The 14,840-nt window shown below is 34.4% G+C and overlaps 1 protein-coding gene across 2 annotated transcripts in view; it reads left to right on the forward strand.

The window, feature by feature from the left end:
* GAS2 (growth arrest specific 2) overlaps positions 1-14,840 on the forward strand; it is a 156,852-nt gene that overhangs the window by 96,135 nt on the left and 45,877 nt on the right. For both annotated transcript variants that reach the window (XM_017891468.1, XM_017891467.1), the window contains exon 7: positions 3,480-3,587. In XM_017891468.1, the coding sequence (XP_017746957.1) occupies positions 3,480-3,587 (108 nt within the window). The remainder of the gene's footprint in view (positions 1-3,479; positions 3,588-14,840) is intronic.

The following is a 14,840-nucleotide window of genomic DNA, read 5'->3' on the forward strand; positions in this document are numbered from 1 at the left end:
TTTTTTTTTTTTTTTTTTTTTTTTTACTGAAGTGTTTCATTTCAGGAACAGTGGAACAGAGAGAAAAGCAATTTGAGCTTCACTAACGTTTTAAATCAGAAATTAATATATCTAATATAAAAGGAAATTGTTCCTATAGTAACCACTTCACTGCATGTAAGGCATATATAGCAGTTGGGAGTTGAAATTGATGTACCCCAACATGGGTTTTAGAATAGAAATATAAAATAGAGATTGCTTGCAGAGTTTCTGCATTTAATTAATAACATTGGCTATTTTTACCTGGGAAAGCTATTATCTGCCACCTCAAAAAAGAAAAGGAGGAGGAAAAGAGAAGAGGGGTAAAAAAGGGGAGAAAAAAACAAGAAATAAAATAAAAGACAGAAAGCAAAATAAGCAGATCTCTGTTAAGTTATTATATTCCAGTGAACAGTTTCAGCAATAACTGCCAGTTTTGAAACCTTCAATGTTTCTTCACATTTCTTTGTTTGATACTTAGGGGAATAGTGGGAAAAAATAAGTGACCATTTATATGGAAAATATATCACCTTCTTTAATCAAGATATCATGAAAGAAACACAGTGGTGTCCATTCAGATTAATTTATTCTCCAGATGTCCTGATAGAGTGATTCAGCTGTGATAAAACGGTGGAGTCAGGTTTAGTTCTCTGCTTCGCTGGGCTAGTTCTCACACAATGAGTTGAATACAGTTCTCAGAAATCATTCTTACTTTCTTCCTCTTCTCCGTCAACTTCCTCAGTCTGGGGATGAGAGATAGCATAATTCTGAGTAATCAGGCTCCTCTTGAAATCCCATTTCAGCAGAAAACTGGCTGGGTTCCTAGCCAAAAAAGAACACCTGCCAGACTGACTTTTCCCTAGGTAATGTAAGAAGCATAGATGTCATCAGTCACTGTTTACTTAACAATATATTTCCACTGGCCACAGTCTGGCCTTGTTTCTTCCATTTCTGCTTCCACCTCTCATACAACTACAAAACAGCGCTTGATTTTAAAATCAACTCCATTTTCAAAGCTAGAAAAGCATTAGAGAAGGGCAGGCCACTTGAGAAAATGTTTCCTGTATTTTACTTCATTTGATACCAAGAGTTTGTGTCTTTTGTCTAAGAACACTGAAAAATGGAAATACTTTCCACACAGACTTATGATTGTCATTTTTTAGTGGAGGAACCAGTTGAACATCAATTTACTCTTTGGTTAATTACCACATGGCAGCAAAATTGTGCCAAGCATGATCCTCCTAAAGTTTAGGCTTCAGGCCATGTGCTTTCTTGATGCTGTCAGTCTGATTTTCTTCTGGATGATCAACCCCTTCTCCCAATGCCCCTCCTTTTCTTCATCCTTGCTTTCCTCATGGAAGCCCTTGTTTGTGGTGAAAAGAAAAACTGTACCACTTCTAGCAATGGGATAAACACAATTTACATATATATATACACATATTTATATTTAGACATATTTTAAAACACATATAGAAAGAGATACACATAGAAAAAACACTGAAAACAGGAACCATAGACAACATTCATTGGTCCTGTGACCTTACCCTCAGTCCCAGAATGTGATTCTGCATTATTGGAAGGAAATGATATGATCATTATTCAACTTTTGTACATCTTGTTTTATTATCATCGTCCCATTAGAAATAACCTTTCAAAAAATTTCTTAGAACAGAAGGCTATTAGTACTATGAGCCAAGTATAATGAGATAGAACAAACACAGAACACAAAGTAATTGCCCTAATCACTAACTTAATGTTAAGTAGTTTTCTCATTTTTTGATGAAAGCTATTTCTAAGATTCTTTGAATCCATGATTATTTTGTTCCTCTAATTTCCCCCTGTGGCCTGTATAGATTCATGTTCTTATTTATCTATTTAGTCAATGTATATTTAATGAATATTTATTTGCCATTAAGACGTGCTTTATATCAATGATTTTAAAATATAGTGAAATACCATCTTAACTCTAAAGGAACTCAGTCTAGCAAGAAGACATTAAGGTTAATCATTAAATGAGATACAATATGCTATGATAAAAATAAGTACCAAAAGCTATAGGTTTATATGTCAGCAGAATTAGGGACAGCAGAAGGGACTGATGGCAGTGTATATATTAAAGTTGGTTATTTTGTTCTTCCCCCTCCCAAATAGTGTTGATTCTCTTTGTATACATCCTCATTGAGTCATAATTGTTTATGAGATAAATTTAATTTCAGGTTTTTTTTCCTTTTTTTGGTTATTCTTCCAGTGTCTTATGCTTCCGTACTTTCTGGAACATTTATCATTCTAGGAAAAACAAGTTGTTTAATTCCTTTACATTAACATGCAATTGAGTTCATGTTTTACTCTCTGCACAGTTTTTGCTTAGAAGGCTGTTTAAAGTCAGAAATTGAATTATTTGAAGGAATGATTGCATTTCTTTCGTGACATAAATGTAGACACCATGACATCTTCGTGGAAGAATTTCGGTGAGGAAAATCCAGGCCAATTTCTAAATTTGTTCTATCTAGCTTCTAAATGCAGGCTGCACATCATTTATAGCTTTCTGTTTCTTCTGTGGAAACTTTTCCTCAAAACACAGGAGATTATTGTTTTGGGTTGTTTGTTTGGTTGGTTAGCGGAAGCGCAGACAGAGTGGGTGGTTCCCAGTCAGGGAAAACATAAACATTAAATTGTTCCTAAAATCATGGGCTATTATATAATCTAGTAATCACAACTATTCATAAGCTTTGTGCACATATCATTTAGATTATGTATTTTTAAAAGAGTGGAAGAATAGATATAACAGGGATGAAAATCTGATATTCAGGCATTGATTACATAGAACACACATAAGCTGTAAAACATGGTCAAAGAAGTAGGGTTTGATAGGTAGGAATTACTGAGATGGAATGAGTTGCAGGGTAAATCTAAGTAAATGAGATTAATTCTTAGAGAAAATCTTAGAGTTCAAAATAAGGTGAAACAATAGTCTCATTTAAAAAGAAACAACAACTTGTTAAATTCACTCTCAATTTATTCTGAAACTGGGTAAAATTAAAATAATTAAAATTATATTGAAGTAACATAAACTCTATGTTAACATACTTTATATTCTAGTTTTCAACAGGTTGACCTTGACAACCCAAATGTATGTGGTCTTTTCAGTTTTCCAAAAGTAAGAACCCAGCTGATTATTTATATTCTATAATTTCAGTTGATTTCCTGCTCATTATCCTCCAGTCTCATCACTGTCATTAGCTAGCTTATGCCTTAGTGCAGTCATTTGCCTTCAGATGTCTTTGGGACCTGAACTTTACATAGTTATGATTTAATGTGATATTCCTATGCTCACATGATGTCCATAGATAAAGAACAAGTTTAAAGTCATTAAGGGTTCAGCGGCCATGGAGTCCTTGGAGCAAATTAACATAAATGCAACCTAATTAAGAAGAATGAATTTGCCTGCTCTTCTATTTCAGGTGAAACGAATTTCTGAAGAGCCTCCTTGCAAATGCCCAAACAAGTTCTGTGTGGAGCGGCTCTCCCAAGGAAGATACCGAGTGGGAGAGAAGATCCTTTTCATTAGGGTAAAGTTTTACTTTTCACTTATTTTGTTCTTTATGGGAACATTCAGAATTTGAGTTAGGGGAAATATGACAGATAAGAGCAGGAACTTCCATATGGTGCTTACATTTAAAGATATATGGTACGATTTTTTTTTTTTTTAAGTAGCATACATTATAATGTTCTACTGAAGGCTAAATAGAACTGTTTTCTCTTTGTACATATACCAAAACACATACACACCAAAGACAGGTGGAGATCAAATAGAATGAAGAAGGCCTTTCCATTTGTGGTTCTGGGGTTTTGCTAAGAATCAAGATTAATTAATCTCTCCAAAGCAAGTTTGGTGACTTTTACTAAGCACCAATAATTATTTAAAAAAAAAAAAATAAGAAATGAAAAATAGCGAACATTCCTAGGAACTCGGCAGTTGAAAATAAAAGTAATTTTCCCTGCTTTATAATTAGCTCATTTCTAAAGGCAAAACAGAGGTTGTTGATTTTTTTAAAAAAAAGCTATAATTCTTCCTCAGGTTTGAAAAAGTTAAATATCCTGCTGTTTTGTAGAACACAATGATTTGAATACATACATCTAGTACCAGCAATGCGTATTCTCACAATACTCAAATCTGCAATGACTCTGTTGAAATTTTGCCCTTGTAAAGTTTTCTTAATTTCTACTTTTGACCAAAATTTATTTGTATAACAGGTCTTTTTAAAGGCTCTGCAACATGTAGTTGAAAAAAGAAAGTTTAATCATAATTTTAGCCTTAAAATATGTTAATGATTTTGAATTTTAATCTAATTTTAGATTAGTGTTTACTAATATATTTCTTAATTTTCCAGGAAATAATTGCTGTTCTGCTTTGGAATAGCAGCAAAAATGATATAACAATGTGTTATTATTAGGGGTATGAGACAGATCTGGGTAGATGGCCTCACTAGGAAAGGCAGTTGTCTGAGTTGCTTATTGTTTTTTTCTTCTTTATTGCAAAGATAGCATACATATTTTGTTAAGTCAAACTGCCTGCTATCACGTTAGTACGTTAAATAATAGTGATCTAGAATCTCCACAGATGTGTTTAAATGTTACCAGGTTGACCTTTCTCAATTGATAATCAGTCTCCTTTAGAATATTAGGCTCCAGAGCTTAGAATCAAAACATAGAGAGTCATTTGTTTAAACAGTTATTCCTTTTTGCAATAAAAGTGTTAATAAAACACATGATTAATAAATTATATACTGCTCCCTCCAACGTAACCTATTATCTTCAGTCAAAATATATATATTACATATGTTTATTTGCAGCTGAGCTTTCACATGCAAATTTAGTCATTTGTCAAAGACTTTAATGTCCACATTTATGAATAACATGTTTTTATAGTCCTTACTATATAAGACAGGTTTTCGTTGTTCCATTTTCTTTTCAAGAAATATTTATCTTTTGATTAAATCTATCCATGCATTATTTATAGAGAAATTGAGATTTGCTGTACTGAAAAAAATGGTATCAAATTACTTAGGGATATTAATTTAATATCAACTGACACATAAGAACATATTGTGCACACTCAGTTTCTTACTTCTAATGTTCCAGGTGAACCTGCAATAAGAGTTAACTGTGATGTGGTTATTCACTGATTAGCCCAGCAAGTTATGGCATCATGCTATTATGACATGTTTTAGAATAGTGTCTTAACGAACTTTAATCATTTATTCTCTTGATTTTTGTACTATCCACATACAATTTTACTATTTTTATAACATTTCCCTCTAAAATGAAATTTTTTAAAATTTATTTTTTAATAAAGATAAATTTCTATCACTGCCTAAATTACAAACCAAAACTTTTGTCAGAAAAGAGAAAACATTCTTGAACATATGTTGATTGAAATGCTTACCCTTTGGCTTGTCATGAGTTCATTTCCACCCTGAAGGAGTAACGTGATTCAAAAAAGACTTTTCTCTATGTGTCTGGTTATCCGTGGAGGCTTAAAAATTAAAATTTCATAGGCAGGTCACATGTGGCTTGAATTGCATATTTCTCCCTATTTCCTCCTCTGTGTTAACTAGAAAAACTAAAAATGTCTCCTTGATGTGCATATGCATATGCTAGTACTTTCGATTTGTGGTAGGGATTGTCATTCTGCTCCAACTCATTGTAAGAAACTGGCAGTTACTACTCAAAAAACCTCATAGGTATTGAATTGGTTTTCAAATGATCATATGGTTGTCACTGCTAATGTTTTAACTTTATTTCCTTGAACACCTGGATTAAGTAGTAAGTGCCTATAGTCAAATTCTCACACATACTAGGTGAACAACTGCCTCATAGTGTCTTCATTGCAGTTCTTGCATTTCTTACATTTGCATTTTTCACATGGGCATATTTTAAACTTTGTCACATCTTTTTAGAGGCTGCCTAATATGGTCATATTTACTGGCAGTATTTATGTATATTATTCTATAAAATATACATACAATGACATATACATTTTGTCTTAACATTTGTGCCCTAGTTAGCTGTTCACCCTGAGAGCAGCAGTGTATTCGTGTGGTCATGATGAACATGCCAAATGCAAAGAACAATTCAGAGTCACTTAAGGCTAATGAAACTGTTCACCTTTACTTAAAGATAAAACAATGATCAGAACACTAACTCAGTAAGAATTATTCCTTAGAAAGTCATAGATACGTTGGGCATGGTGGCTCACACTTGTAGTCCCAGCACTTTGGGAGGCCGAGGCGGGCGGATCACCTGAGGTCAGGAGTTTGAGACCAGACGGACCAACATGGAGAAACCCCGTTTCTATTAAAAATACAAAATTAGCCGGGCTTGGTGGCGCATGCCTGTAATTCCAGCTACTTGGAAAGCTGAGGCAGGAGAATCGCTTAAAGCCTGGAGGTGGAGGTTGTGATGAGCCGAGATCATGCCATTATACTCCAGCCTGGACAACAAGAGCAAAACTGCATCTCAAAAAAAGAAACAAAGAAAAGAAAAGAAAAATCATAGTCTTTTGATAAGCCTGTGCCTAACACAGTTAACTCTTGACTGATGCTTAACTAAGCCAGAGTTAACAATTCCATTGCTAAACACCTTACAAGGTTTGTTGACAATAACTACTTTATGTGTCAATTTATGATTATGTATGTATATGAACGTATCTTCCCTATACATTCAAACAGATACAGTAATAACAACTATGAATGAAAAAAATAAGAATGCCTGCAAATTTCAAAGGAAGACTCAGGAAGATATTTTCTGCAGAGAATATCTTTACTAAGCATATGTCTTGTCTATAGATTTCTGGAAACCAATGTATGAATAAATACTTCACATACATGGCTATCTAATGTGTACTTATGTATTAATAGAGGCATGGATGTACTTTTGTAGACAGACTTGTTTATGTTCATATTTCTCCATTTACAGGTGAGGATTAATCCATGCCTGAATATTAAGAATCCTTTATATAATCCTCTGAGGATTTAGGCAAATATCCTAATAATCCATTGCCAAATGGGAATTATTTTGTTTCTAGCTTATGAAAATAATTGGTCAAAGCCAGATTTTGCCCTGTGCTTTCCAAAGAGCAACGTTTTCTTGTTTTTTGAACTATCAAATGCAGCTAATTTTTATCTGTATTGTGTACATGCAAATATACTCTCCTCCAAGATATAAATATTTCAGTTATTTTTCAGGGACTTTGAATTTGGAGAGTGATGATAAAACCTTGCTGATTTCTGCAGTAATAGAGATTTGGATTATTCCCGTTCAATCATAATACATATCTTTGAAATGTAAATAGGTGGATCTCGGGACTAATGTCTTGATTTCAGGGAGGAGAGAATTTTCTCTTGTTCATTTGTTTATTCAGTCAGTTGGTATTTATATAGGCTTCAAGTATCAAGAAGTCACTTGGCAATACAAATCCGAATGAGCCTGTAAAAAGGGACTTCAGAAATATGTCTTAGATGCAATCATAATGTCTGTGTTATTTGACTTATCAATTCCAATTTGATGGCTATGTTCTACCTAAGTACTCCAAGTTGGAATGCAGTGCTGCCATCTCAGCTCACTGCAACCTCCACTTCCCAGGTTCAAGTGATTCTTGTGACTCAACCTCCCAAGTAACTGGAGTTACAGATGTGTGCCACCACACCCAACTAATTTTTTTCTTTTTTTTAGTATTTTAAGTAGAGATAGGATTTCACCGTGTTGGCCAGGCTGGTTTCGAATTCTTGGCCTCAAGTGATCCGCCTGCCTTGGCCTCCCAAAGTGCTGGGATTACAGGCATGAGCCACCGCACTCAGCCTCTTCCAACAGTAATTTTTAAAATGGCCACAGATTAACAGCATCAGCATCATCTGAAAACTTGTTAGAATTGCAAATCATTGGGGCTCCCCCAAGACTTACTAAATCAGAAACTCTGAGGGCAGGGCCCAACCACCTGTGTTTTAATAAGTCTTCCAGGTGGTTCATATGTGTCCTGAAGTTTGAAAATCACTTTAGAACAATATATAGGAAGGGATTCAGTACACCAACAACACAACTCAAAATCATTTGCATGTCTGATCATGAAAGAATATTAGCAGTCAGGTGCTAAAAATGATCATTTTGAAGACTTTTATGTATTGTTGGAAGGAAATGCTTAAGATGTCATTGTAAGTGAAAAAATAGGCTTTTAAATTATATTTACATATGAAATAACTTTGTGTAGAAATGATTAGCATAAAGACAAAGAAAATGGTAAACATAGAAAATAGTTTTTATTTGTCAAGGACATGGAATTATGATTGAGTGATTTTTTTCTGTTCTGCAAATTTCTGATGATCATTTAAAAAATATGAACTCTTTAGGATAAACCAGCAACCAGATACAGTTAAAAATTTGAGAATAAATTAAAAGCCCTCTGAAAGTTGTCAGGTTAATTAGCAGACTGCTCATTTGAATGGTCCTTTTGCTGAGCTTCCTATCTTCCGGAAAAGGGTGGGGAGGTTTTTTGGAGTCATGGTATTATTTAGACTACAGAGAATTATTGCATGTTTTTGTGAACTTGTAGCATATTTTTCGTTAGATGAAGCTGTCTTCCTTTACTATTTTCTCTCTCCATTTTGGAAACTGATGTTGTTTAGGATTAGCACCTGGAAATATGCAAATGTTTACTGTCTGCATAATATGCCTTGTCTTTCCTTATCTTTGCAGACCCTATCAGTGATCTACATACTCAGATTTTTCTCTACTAATCATTACAATTTTAACCATTTGGTGTTCCATTCATTTAGGGCTCAGTTTTTAGTGACAGGAAAATAACCTAATATGCTAAACTTATCTGTGCTAATTTATGAAATGGATGCAGACAGCTCTGGTGAATAGAACATCTATGGGATAAGGTCTTCACACTTAACTAAGCTGCTCTAATGTTCTGATAATAAAAATTTCTGACAAAGTAGCAGCCAGTGGGGTCACATGTTGTGAGGTAGATGACATTTTGTGCTTCTTGGTTTGCTCACTAATGTAATGAATACTTTTTTACTTAATTGCAATTTATCACTACCCTAATATTGTACTTTAGAGTTGTTCAGAGTGTGTTCCCAAGAATAATAGTTCCAGAAGATGTTCAAAAATATTATTTGTAAAGAAAAGTTAACATGGTTAAGAGTTGAAACAGGTTTCTTTAATTGCTCTTATTTACTGATAATTGCCTTTGTTAGCCTGAATCAGAACACTTGATATATCTCATTATAACCTCCCAAACTCGTGTGGAAAATTTTGTTGCCATTTCCGTTTTACAGATGGGGAAACTGAGACACTGAGGTTGAGTAACTTCTCAAAGTTCTAAGGTAATAAGCATTGGAAGTGGGCACTAAACCCTGGCAGCCTAACTCCTAAATTTATACTCTTTACCACTAAACAGTATTGATCACTTTACCTGGAATTTCTTGGATAGTTCAAAATACTAATGTGATTTGTAAGCTCCTAGAGGGAAATATATTGTTCAGCATTTTCCAAATGTATTTAACCATAGAAATTGTCTCCCTCCCACCTTTCTTTCCCCCCAGATCATCTTCCTGTGCTAGGAGGTCATGAAAACATAGTTTGAGAAAGACTGTCAATTGAAGCAAGTGGAATAATTTGTAACATAGAATTTATATTGAAAGTTTTCCACATCTTGCCACAGTCAAAACTCATATATTTTTAAGGTATTAAGGGATATTTAATTTGTACTCATTTTTACCTTCAAATTCCATTTGGAAATGATTTTCAAGGACATGACTGGAAAACCTTTAAAGAAAAGACAGCTAAAATTTAATAAGGATCATTTGTTCCAGGCATTTTACCAGCTGCTTTATGTTTATATTTATATCACAGGATTCTTTCTAAACCATACAGCTTGGAAATTGTTTTTATCTTTTTGTTACAGGTGAAAAAATAAAGTCTTAGAGAAGTTCTTAAGTAAGTAGTAAAATAAATAAAAGTCAAAGCCCTGACTTGCCAAACCTACAACACATTCCTCTCTAAGCTGCTGCCTGTGGCATGTCCATTAAATGCACATATATTATTCAAAAGGCTAGTCCTCTAAAAATAATCAACACAACTCAAAATCATTTGCATGTCTGATCATGAAAGAATATTAGTAGTTAGGTGCTAAAAATGATCATTTTGAAGACTTTTATGTATTGTTGGAAGGAAATGCTTAAGATGTCATTGTAAGTGAAAAAGTAGGCTTTTAAATTATATTTATGTATAAAATAACTTTGTGTAGAAATATATTTTTTATAATATATTTTATAATATATTTCATGCTCAACTATAGTAAAGTATTTTACACCATTTTACTTTAAAAGTATTCAGTATCCAAAGGGCATTCAATTGCATAATCAATAGTGCCTAATATAAAGATACATAATATATTTGCCTGACTATATTATGACAGGATAAAACGTATAATAATATTTTTGTTACTGTATGATGGACACTGTATAAAATGCTTTATGTGGTCTATCTCCTTAATAGGCAAAATTAACTAGAATTCTATAATAAGACATATTGTTATCCATCCTAATATCTTTTCAATACAAATCAGAAGATAATTCTCCCATATTGCTCGTATAGTCTTGTTGAGTCCTCTCTTGCTAATTGTAGTTTTTTTTTAAAGTATATTGGTATTATTTCAAGATATTTTCATAGCAGAACTTCACAGTTGGGTAAAATAATATGAAATTCCATACTGACGCTCCAGTGGCTTAAGGGTACTTTTCTAGTTAAGAAATATGAGTACTTGAGGGGCCTAAAGAAACGACAATGAATAATTTAATTGGAAGTCAGCAAAGGGATTTGAAATGTTATGGCATTACCTCCTTTGTACTACTTTTAAATTAAATCATCACCGATCAATAGAAAGGTCACACACATTGTTATTGACTCGGTGTAATTTCTTCCTCAGCATAAAAATTCTTCAGGATTATGCCTGTGTGGTAAAAATCAACTCTCTGAAACAAACCAAGCAAGAGAGGCACCAGAGCTCGGTTGCTATAGCAACTGAACTTGGCAATGTCTTCTGGGACTTGCTCTAAGGAAAGGTCCATGATAGAGAGTGATATTACGTTCTTTTTTGCTCTTATGACACATGCTGATTTACTGTGAGTAAAACGTAGCATGGTTCAAATTTCATATTTTTCCTAGTGATGAAAAATGGGCTGTTGTGTGAAAATGTAAAGGAGTTTTAAACAACTAGCAAGGAAGTTAAAACCTCCATTTATCCTTAGTGGAAACGCTGCAGAAGCAGCCATTACTCAGCAGCTGAAAGTCAACAATTCATTAAAACACACACACACACACACACACACACAAGTCATCTAATTTAGCAATGTATGAGAACAATGAATACAATTTTAAAATTATATTAATGCCTAGATTTGTTTCCAGGGGGAAAATATGGCTGTGTTTGCTTCTGAGGTATATAAAATCTCGACATTTATAGTGCTCTAAGCCATAGTAAGAGAAATATGAGTGCTATTAATACATGAATATTTCCAAACTCAGTTTTCCCAGCTGCCTCAAAACTAAACACTAATTCAGGAAATGCAAGTAATAGTATTTTAAATGTGTTCAAATGCTTTTAGCTTTTAATTCTTTTATGTTTTTGTTCACTAAAGACACTCTCATTTGTTTTGTCATCCATTGATGACACTTTGGTAAAATGTATCTCAAAGGACTTTGAAGATATTGATAAATACTCTTAACCTATAGTGTCTAAGAAAGGCATATGTTTTAGATAAATGCAATTTAAGTAATAACTAACCATTGCTGTAAATAATTCAGGTAATTTTTTTTTTTCCTGAGAGTTACCCTTTCAGGTTGAAAACCTTTAAAAAAATCTTAAAATTCAAAACAAACTTTGTCAAGAATTGCACCCTGAAGCTACATCCATTTTTTTTAAAAAAGCAAGAAAGATAATGAAATTTGGTATTTATTACAATAGTTAAAAGTAATGGCAAAAACCGCAATTACTTTTACACCAACCTAATAATACATCTGGGCAGTTTTCTATATTCTAAATTAAGTTAGATAACTCATTTCTTCTTCCACTGACATATTAAATGTGAAAAACAGTAAATAAATAGAAGCTCAAAACCAAAAATTATTCTTCATTAAAAACTTACCACTATTGGCCGGGCGCGGTGGCTCAAGCCTGTAATCCCAGCACTTTGGGAGGCCGAGACGGGCGGATCACGAGGTCGGGAGATCGAGACCATCCTGGCTAATACGGTGAAACCCCGTCTCTACTAAAAAATACAAAAAACTAGCCGGGCGAGGTGGCGGGCGCCTGTAGTCCCAGCTACTCGGGAGGCTGAGGCAGGAGAATGGTGTAAAACCCGGGAGGCGGAGCTTGCAGTGAGCTGAGATCTGGCCATTGCACTCCAGCCTGGGCAACAGAGCGAGACTCCGTCTCAAAAAAAAAACAAAACAAAACAAAAAAAACCAAAAAAAAAAAAACAAAAAAAAAAACTTACCACTTTTGGCCATTTAGCAATGAGTAGATTTTTCAATAGTGTCTACCTTCACTTGCCCTGATAAGCATTCTCACTCATCTCCAACTCAGTTAGCAAGGTTTTCTGTGGTTTTAAGTTGTACAATACACATGCCACCTTACTTTAGTTTGAATAATTTTCTTTTGCCGTTATGCTGTATCTAGAATCAATGTACAATTGCTTTTTCATTGGCCACAAATCAAAATTATATAAACTAAAGGAAGCATTGAAAAGTCAAATGACTTCATTGAAAAAACTGCACAGCTTCTACAATCTGCATTCGGATTTCTACATTGCTATGACCTTCCTGCCATTAAGATAAATTTGTTCCATATATGTGTATTTTATACCTAGTGATGTGTGTGTATATATATATGTGTATATATATATGTGTATGTATATATTATACAGATAGACACACACCTCCATACACACACAAAAAATACAGAAATACGTGTGTGTATAGTGAAAGCAACAATATAGTAGAGAGTTGAACTGGTCCAATGATTTGGCATTTTAACTGATTTTAACAGGGATCTCAGGTTGATTTTTCTATAACTGAAATTGAAATCCCAACTTAAAATGTTGTGGAAAATCCACCTTTTTATCCTATATTTGTATATACATTTACTACATTAGGCCATTATCGTATTGCTATAAAGAAATACCTGAGATTGACCGGGGGCAGTGGCTCATGCCTGTAATCTGAGCATTTTGGGAGGATGAGGCGGGCAGATCATAAGGTCAGGAGATCGAGACCATCCTGGCTAACACGGTGAAACCCTGTCTCTACTAAAAATACGAAAAATTAGCCAGGCGTGGTAGTGGGCACCTGTAGTCCTAGCTACCTGGGAGACTGAGGCAGGAGAATGGAGTGAACCCGGGAGGCAGAGCTTGCAGTGAGCCGAGATCGCACCACTGCATTCCAGCCTGGGCGACAGAGAGAGACGAAAGAAAGGAAGGAAGGAGGAGGAGGAGAGAGAGAGAGAGACCTGAGACTGAGTAATTATAAAGAATATAGATTTAACTGGCTCATGGTTCCGCAGGCTGTACAGAAAGCGACATCTGCTTCGCAGGAGGCCTCAGGAAGTTTCTACTCATGGTGGAAGAAAAAGAGGGAGCAGGCACTTCACACGGTGAAAGCAGGAACACGAGAGAGTGGGAGGGGAGGTGCCACACACTTTTAAATGACCAAATCTTCTGTGAACTCAGCGATAACTCACTTATCATCAAAGGGATGGTCCAAGCCATTCATGAGGTATCTGCCCCCATCATGCAAACACCTCCCACCGTGTCCTGGCTTCAACATTGGGGATTACATTTCAGCATGAGACATGGGTGGGAGATAAATATCTAAACTGTATCATATACTATTTAACACTCACCAAATACTTTCTGTGTATCTGATGTCTAAGTGCTTTCCTTGGATTTTTTTTTTCAACTCTCACAACTCTTTGAGGTAGGCACTGTTGTTATCCTAATAGTAACAATAAGGAAATTAAGGGTTAGAGAGTTGATTGCTTGTCAGAGATTACACAGTTAGTAAACATCAAAGCCTTTATTTGAATTTAATGTATCTGATGTCAGAGCCCACAGTTTTAATTATATGCTATTCATTCCATTTCAGACCATATAGACATTTGGCATGTCATTTTGTAAGTATTACTGCTCAACTTTTAAAATCCATTAGTAATTTACCTATACTCGATGCATGGCTCCTAGTTTGCTTATTCCTTTGCCTTTGTGCTTTGGCAAAACAAGGAATTTAACAGCCAATGCCTATTCTAGAGTCAAAAAAATGAAACAAAACAAAACAAAAAAAGCACTCAGGAAACAGAATCTTACAAAACAGCCTCAATAACAACAACAACATAAACTAGAAAACCCAAGAATAGTTCAGTAGTTCAGTATAGTTCAGTATAGTTGTTGATTTTCTTTTCTTTACTTGAAAAGTCTTCCAGAAAAAAAATTTATTCTAGGAATGAAGAAACTAAGGAACATTTACAATTTACTACAATTATAAACTTATATTTATGGCCTTTGGTCAGTCAAGATTAAATCCTCTTAATTTCATGAGGTATGGAAGGATTTTCTGAGCATGCTATGGTATAGCATAGAGATGAATTTGCATTTTGTATCATTGTTTACCTTTATTAAAGGGTCTAAACTAAACATATGACCAAGTGCAAACTGAAAACGTTGGCATAGCAACTAATGCTTTGAAAGCAAGTTTCCTAAAAT

The sequence above is a fragment of the Rhinopithecus bieti genome, unplaced genomic scaffold (assembly GCF_001698545.2).
Source record: "Rhinopithecus bieti isolate Rb0 unplaced genomic scaffold, ASM169854v2 scaffold_21441, whole genome shotgun sequence".
Lineage (NCBI taxonomy): Eukaryota > Metazoa > Chordata > Mammalia > Primates > Cercopithecidae > Rhinopithecus > Rhinopithecus bieti.